This window comes from Telopea speciosissima, chromosome 5 (assembly GCF_018873765.1).
Source record: "Telopea speciosissima isolate NSW1024214 ecotype Mountain lineage chromosome 5, Tspe_v1, whole genome shotgun sequence".
NCBI lineage: Eukaryota > Viridiplantae > Streptophyta > Magnoliopsida > Proteales > Proteaceae > Telopea > Telopea speciosissima.
Window position 1 is genome coordinate 64,222,836 of NC_057920.1, and position 7,339 is coordinate 64,230,174.

The 7,339-nt window shown below is 34.7% G+C and overlaps 1 protein-coding gene across 1 annotated transcript; it reads left to right on the forward strand.

Annotated features, from left to right (window-relative positions):
• The first annotated feature begins 5,441 nt into the window (after positions 1–5,441).
• Positions 5,442–7,090, forward strand: LOC122660783 (transcription factor bHLH80). Its single transcript, XM_043856015.1, has 5 exons — positions 5,442–5,962; positions 6,040–6,183; positions 6,280–6,345; positions 6,533–6,601; positions 6,721–7,090. Exons 1-5 carry the CDS (start codon positions 5,495–5,497, stop codon positions 6,766–6,768), a joined length of 795 nt encoding a protein of 264 aa, XP_043711950.1. The 5' UTR covers positions 5,442–5,494; the 3' UTR covers positions 6,769–7,090.
• Positions 7,091–7,339: the final 249 nt, after the last annotated feature.

The window sequence follows — 7,339 nt, forward strand, 5'->3', positions numbered from 1 at the left end:
GCAATTAATAAGAACCATTAAAAAAATAAAAAAAATTCTAGAGGACCACAAGGTCTTATAGGTAGTTGACCATTGAAAAAATTTAAAACATCAAGTTCAATTACCGGATGACAATAATAAAGTAGTTTGCTAATCTTTAAGACTTGATTAAAAGGAGGTCTAAAAATAAAAGTTTCGTTCATTCCCATGAGTCTATCTTTCTTCTCTCTATATGAAATGACTCCTATGCCCCTCTTATTTCTGTTTGGGACTGCTATGCCACACTTTCGGACAAAAACTAATTCATTGTATTTTGATTTAATTGTTTTTTTCCTTTTTGGTTATTTGTTTTTGAGGTTTTGGTTAAGTTTCCATTGGTTAGGTTTCTATTGGCTTATCTTTTTGGGCTTTGAAATGTACTTTTTTTTTAGTTGGTGCAAAGGCCTCTAAAACGAGATCAAATAAATTAAGCCCTCGATGGGAGAAAAAGTCGAATTACAATATTCAACAACTCCTTACGAAACGAGAAAACCCCGGAAGGGTAATCAACCGCCCATTTAGCAATAGAATGGATCAATACATTATCAGTCTCACAAACATGACACAAACATGATCGAAACTACAAAAAGCAAATCTAACTTAAAGAAGATTTAAATCTTCAACAATAACGGAGATCTCCACTCGAGGAAGGGAAGATCCCGCCAGCAAGCAGCGAATCAGTCTACAAGCTTTGAAATGTACTTTGTTCTTTCTTTTTAATTTATTTTTTATTAAAAAAATGATTTATATGATCCATGTGGGCCCGCCTTTATATTGGCATGGAGCCCACTGCACAGTAGCTAATCCAACCGTGCTTGGCTGACCATCAAACATCAGTGCATGATATGTCCCCGACAAGATCCCTCTTTAATTACACCGTCGGCCAGAAACCAAGAAAACGCTTTCCACTCACGCAACCAAACACAGCCTATGACATCTTCATCATATACAGTTTTTTTTTTTTTTTTTTTTCCACCGTATTATTATTTGCTTAAGATCAAAGTGACCCATAATTTATGCATCAATGGACAGTGACCCATAATTTATGCATCAATGGACCAACCATTTCTATTCTTAATTAATAGTTTAATATAAACCTTGCCACCTTAAGGGTTTCTTTAATATATATATATATATATATTAAAGTTTATAGCTTATCTGTAGACTCTCAATTGGATGACATATTTAGTCACGCCATAGACAGATTAGATAGAGTTGCGATTTGGTGGATAAGTGGATCCAAAAATTTTCTACTTATATTCAAGTTTTAATTCCAAATAAAATTGATCAAATGACAAAATAAAACATTAAAATTTGCAAAACAGCAAAGAAATATATATATACAATGAAAATAAAATTGCCACGTTATCTTTCCATGTGGCACAAGTAGTTGTGTCATACAACTAAGAATCTATGAATGAGCTATTCACCCAGCTTTTTTCTTGTAAATAGATTATTCAATTTAAAAAATGAGCATTGTAGATTTATGAAAACCAATTTGGCCCAACCCCTCCTCATTGACCTACAATTGAAGTATTTTGTGAGACAAGTTAGATTTTAGAATATTTTTTAGGGGAGAGGTATGAACACAGCCGTGGAGGTGAGGGGTACACAATAGACAACTCTTATTCCCTATCCATCGGTTGTGTACACATGCATGATCACAAAACCTTTTGCCTATTTTTAATAAGAAAAACATGAAAAACAAGAGGTCGAGATATTCCTAGATTCCCTTGTTATCAGGTCATCTTGGTAAAGTCTTTTATTGTTCTTGTCCAAGTTTAAATTGAATAATGTCTTCATCTATTAATGCTAAAGGTCATCCTTTTGATAGGGACAATTAATGATGTTAGGCCTCTGAGTCCAAGCCTCATGGCCCTCCCCCTCCCTTTCATAGAAAAAGTACCCAAAAAAAAAAAAACAGTTCACTATCTAATGCCTTATTTTTGTTGCGTAAATATGTATATTTGAGTCTTTTTTTATTTTATGGTCCATCATATATTAGATTCTTCTCTTGAATTAGAGAAAGTTTTCCTTCACCGCAAAATGAAGATTCACCAACCCAACCTAGGGTTCATAAATCCTTCAGATTTTAATATAAATCCCAAAATATCCTCTCATTCTCATCCTTTAGTCTACGGCAAATGGATTCTTATTCACCATAGTTGAAAGAAAATTCAATCCTTATATTTATTACATTCCTATTTTTCCTATTTTTTGTAAAGGGTTACCCAACCAATTTAATACTAGGGATTTAATCGTATTAAAAGAAATCATTCTCAAGCTGCCTTCTACAATTGGTTAGAAGCAAGGAAAACTCAAACAATAAACTAAAACTTCTAAATAAAATGACTAATATGTCCAAATATTTCATCTTGCTACCCTTTTTCGAAATGACCACCAAAACAGAATTACTACTAAACATCATTAAAAAGTCCTAATCATGAAACTTAAGCTCCAAGCCTTCAGCCTTATCCCTTAGTATTTAGCCATGTGAAATGCTTCATATCATGGTGTAAGTGTCTTAAATAATTATCAAAGTAGTATTTTTGTGCATTTCAAAATCATATTTAAAAGAATCAAATCAATTATAATATTATCTGGAGGAAAGGAATAAAAATTCAAATAATGCAAAAGCTAATTTTGTACCATTCAAAATCTAAGTTATACAAGGAAGAGCCCAAATAAAATGAAATTATTTATTTTGGGAGGGAGGTAAAAGAAATTAAAGAAATGAAAAGAAAAGAAAAGAAAGAAACATTCCATACCAGTGCTTGGCTAGAGTTAAATATAAAAACAATATGAAGTATACATGGGGCTCAAAAAATGGGACATATTTTTTCATGTAGACATGTATGAAACAAAACTAATACTTCAACCGTTGGATAGGCACACATGAATCGAGTATTCCTATCCAAAAAACTGAAGTGTTGACCATATTCATATGTGAAACTATACACCTTAAATATTATCCAAATAAGAGGAACTATGTAAGGCTCATGAAAATTTTCATTACATCTATTTGTGTGGAAATTTGATTTTTTTTAAAAAACTTTCTTTATGGTCTACATAAAAATTGCATTATATTTATATTTGTGGAAACTTATTTTTTTTATTGACACTTTGTTTTTATTTCAATTATTGCCCTATGTCCATTCACTTTGTTTCATTGTAGCAATGAATGTTTTGTTTCAATTTATGTCGTCTCAAATCAAATGAAGCTTTGTGGACCCATAGCCAATAATGAATTCAATTTTTGTTTAAAACAGTGGTAGCTATAGATGCCATAGTTGCCTTTCAATAACAAAGCGATACATTTTATAACAGATATTTGGTTAACCCACGGCGAAGGAAATACCCAAGAATTTAGGGTCATTATTACTCCCTTCCCCTCCTCCTACTTATATTGAGGGTTTGAAATACTCATAATTATTCCTTAACGCCCATCATATATACGCAATGGAAGCCATCGGTGAAGGAATTTCTCCTTCACCATGGCTTGAGAAAAATGGTCCCCGTTTGTTTATGTTGTTTTGTAATTAAATAATAACACAACTCATTCACGATCAGATCATTAACATCTCTCACATATCAAATCCAACCCCGCATCCTAATTTATCGATTATATCTTCTACTATTTTTAAGAATCTCAGACGATTATAATTTAGTCTAATGAGTACAAAATATATCCAAAATGTTATGAGCTTTTTCGAATATAAATTAGTAACTCTTTTTCAGGTATAAATTAGTAAGTCTGATAGTTAACATGTATTATCTTAATATATTTCACAAATAACATAAATATATGGGAAAATGTTCTTTGCTGGGAAGGGGGGTCAAGCCACACCCGGAGACAGTGGGGGTGAAATGACTGCCCCACCCGACCACCCCCATGTATGTATGTATAAGGTATCTTAGAGTAAATTGTATCATCGGCACCGATATCAATTAGTTTTTGACAAAGTTTTTCTCAAAGTCACAACTCTTTGTCACACAGTTGACATCATAAGGTAGTCATCTTCCTTCTCTTTCCACAACAAAAAGAAAAAAAAAAAACAGAAAACGAGATAAGGTGATCAGTGATGACATCCTATGGAGTTTACTAGCTGGTTACTAGCTGAACCAGCCAGCACCTTCTTCCTTGATCTACTTTCAAGTTTCAACCCCAAAGTCCAAAGCAAGTCAATCCAAAGTGAAATAGATCTACTAAATGCTATTAGATTTCAAAAGCAAGAAAATGGAATTCTAGTAATTCTATAGAGAGAGAAAGGGATTCATACAAGAGTTCAGTTTTTCAATAATAAATGGGTGGAAAATTGAATCAACCAATCGAAAATTTTAATAAAAAGAGAGTATGGGTTTCATGGGGATGTCAAGAGGGCGTGTCTTAAGAATCTGCACATTAACGTTGTGACAATCTTTTTCCCTTTTACATAACCTTAACGTCAATCTTTAATTATTTTTAACTGTTAAGATACGATTGCGTATCATTCACATGGACCAATCCTTGTTTTTCTGTGTATAAGAAATTGGGATAAGATTATCACAAACTAAAAATATGTCACAAGTGAAATTTACTTAATAATGTTTTGGGAGAGGATTGGGCATGCTGTTAGCTTTCTGTAACCTAACAAGATACTTTAATCATAGGATTGGACACAAGAGGACAAGGGAGTCTTTTCAAAAAGGGAAGAGAGAGAATGACACATGTTGGGCACCTTGGCGACGTACGCAACATTTTCACTAATGTTTTTGTGTTATAATTATTTTACTTAATATTGTCGATGGAAAAAATATATATTTATATGTATCTACAATGTCATTTCTATAATAACTCATCTTACATTATGAATTGTCATAAATATCCTTAGATGCTCTTTCCTCTCTTTTGATTTGTTGGTGACCTAACTAGCTTCCATGTCGGTGATCCAATTACTATTTAATTTTTAACGAATGGTTTCCTGCCACAGCCTTAATCTTTGAAGGGTTTAAAATAGATTAAAAGTCAACGTCTTGGCCAGCTTTAGTTTTTATTTTATTTATTTATTTATTATTATGTTTTTTTTTAGCTTTTAGAACGTGAGTGGCTATTAGGTCACGGTTTGAGGCATTGCGTTGTCACCTCCTTAAATTTGCTCCAAAAAGCCAAAGAAAAAAAAAAATTAAAAACAAAGAAGACCATGGAATAAGGCTCCAAAATCACTAATATCTTATGTTCCCTAAAATGCCCTCAAAAATTCATTTAAATGCCAATAAAGATGACATTGTTGCACGGTTTGTGTACACTTTTGAGAAAAAAAAACTCTCTCCCAAATAAAGCCACACAGGCTGAAAAACACAACTTTCTAGTGCTTCTCAATCTTCAAGGAGAAGTGAAACTTCAGGGCTTCTTCTTCTTCTTCTGCTTCTCTGTTTTGATTTCTGAAACTTTTTTGCAGTTGTTGAAAAAGGGAATTAGTAGCCATCACAGTTGCAGATGCAACCACATATGGGTATTAGCGGTGGAGGAGGAGGAGGAGGAGGTGGTGGTGCCGGTGGTTTTGAAACCACAAGGCTTTCAAGGTTCCGGTCAGCTCCGGCGCCTTGGTTTGATTCTCTGCTTCAAGATGACGAGCTTATTCCACAAACCCAATGTCTCTCTCAAGCTCCTGTGAACAGTTCATCAACACCCAGTTTCAGGAACTCTGAAAATTACAGTTCTGCCGAGTCTGACCCCAACTTCTTCCAGACCTCCATGGCTGCTCCTAGTCACAGTTTCTTCAGACAGAACAGTTCTCCAGCGGAATTTTTTTCTCAGTTGAATTCATCTTCAGGTCTTGGGGGTGATGAATTCGTTTCAAGTTTTATGGGTAGTCACGAGTTTCCTCCGTTGCCTGATTTTACCTCAAATAAGCGAGGAAGGGAGAGAAATTCTGAGCAAGAAGCAGCTGATTTGGCTCAAGTGGTAATAATCTGGGCTGGTTGTGGTGAATCTCTGTTTTTTCTTGCTAATTCTGACTTGGGTTTTTTGTGGATTGGTAGAGAGGAGAGCACAGTGGCAATTCCCAAGGTGGGATGTCTGGTTTCTTGGATATGGAGATGGAGAAGCTTTTTGCGGATTCTGTTCCTTGTAGAGTTAGAGCAAAGCGTGGCTGTGCGACTCATCCTCGCAGCATCGCAGAGAGGGTAAAGATTGGATTGATTACCTTGTACTTTTGAAGTTCTTTTAATCATTTCTTTATTGTGTCTGCTTGTTAATATGATCATTTGTTCCTTGATCAGGTTCGTAGGACTAGAATCAGTGACCGGATAAGGAAGCTTCAAGAGTTAGTGCCCAATATGGACAAGGTAAGCCTGCTTATCTAGTAGAATCTTATGATTACTAATTACTTAGAACTTGGGTTTTTAGAACTTGGGTTTTTGATAAATTTTCAAGTTCACACAGGTTCTGACTTTCAAGTTCAAAGACAATAAATCTTAGGTTGCAGGTCCTTTGTAATTGTAATGTCATGGTTTCACCGATTGTCACTTGCAGCAAACGAATACTGCAGACATGTTGGAGGAAGCAGTTGAGTATGTGAAGCTCCTACAGAAACAGATTCAGGTATTCCATTACATGAACTAGAAAAATGTGAAATTGGATTCATGGTGTGAAACAGGATTCTTCATTCATGCTATCAACAAGCAGAATTTTGATTCATTTAAAACCCTGCACTTTGGCAGGAACTCTCTGAGCATCAGAGGAAATGCAAGTGCTCAGGTAGAGAATAGTCAGAAGAGATATAGAGCAGTGTTTTTTTGTCAATCCTCTAGTCTAAATACCCGAGGATAATCGGGACTTGTTATTATTCTCATCTCCCAAAATCCCATCTTCTTGTCATGGGACTTCCAATCATCTGTGTGAAATTCTTCAGCAGTTGTAGAAGTAGGAGCTGGTTGGACAGAAGACCATGATGAAGATGAAATGCTTGTTAAAGACAACAGCTAGAACTTAATTTTCTCTAAGCTACAGAATTTGAAATTTCTGGATCTTTATGAATGTGAAATATTTCCCATGTATCATCACTAAATTAACTAACAGCAGATCTTCTTCTTGCCTTCAAATATTTGTTTCAAATCTGATTTCTTGTATATATGGGATTTATTTTGTAGCTTATTGAAAAGCTATGGAATCAATAAAGAAAAATATGGTAATAACTTTAAAATTGCATGATTTCTCCACAGCTATTGATCTTAATTTGTTGGTCCCCCCCCCCCCCCCTCCCCTTTTTTTTGGGGGGGTGGGACTTGGGAGTGGTGGAGGGGTTGGTGCATGTAGACTTATTTTTTTCATTAGTAATCT

Excerpts from the sequence above, each read along its gene's own strand:
- LOC122660783 (XM_043856015.1), top strand. The coding sequence starts at position 5,495 with ATGCAACCACATATGGGTATTAGCGGTGGAGGAGGAGGAGGAGGAGGT. Across the intron at positions 5,963-6,039 it reads CAGCTGATTTGGCTCAAGTG|AGAGGAGAGCACAGTGGCAA; the intron begins GTAATAATCTGG and ends GTGGATTGGTAG. Across the intron at positions 6,184-6,279 it reads CTCGCAGCATCGCAGAGAGG|GTTCGTAGGACTAGAATCAG; the intron begins GTAAAGATTGGA and ends TTCCTTGATCAG.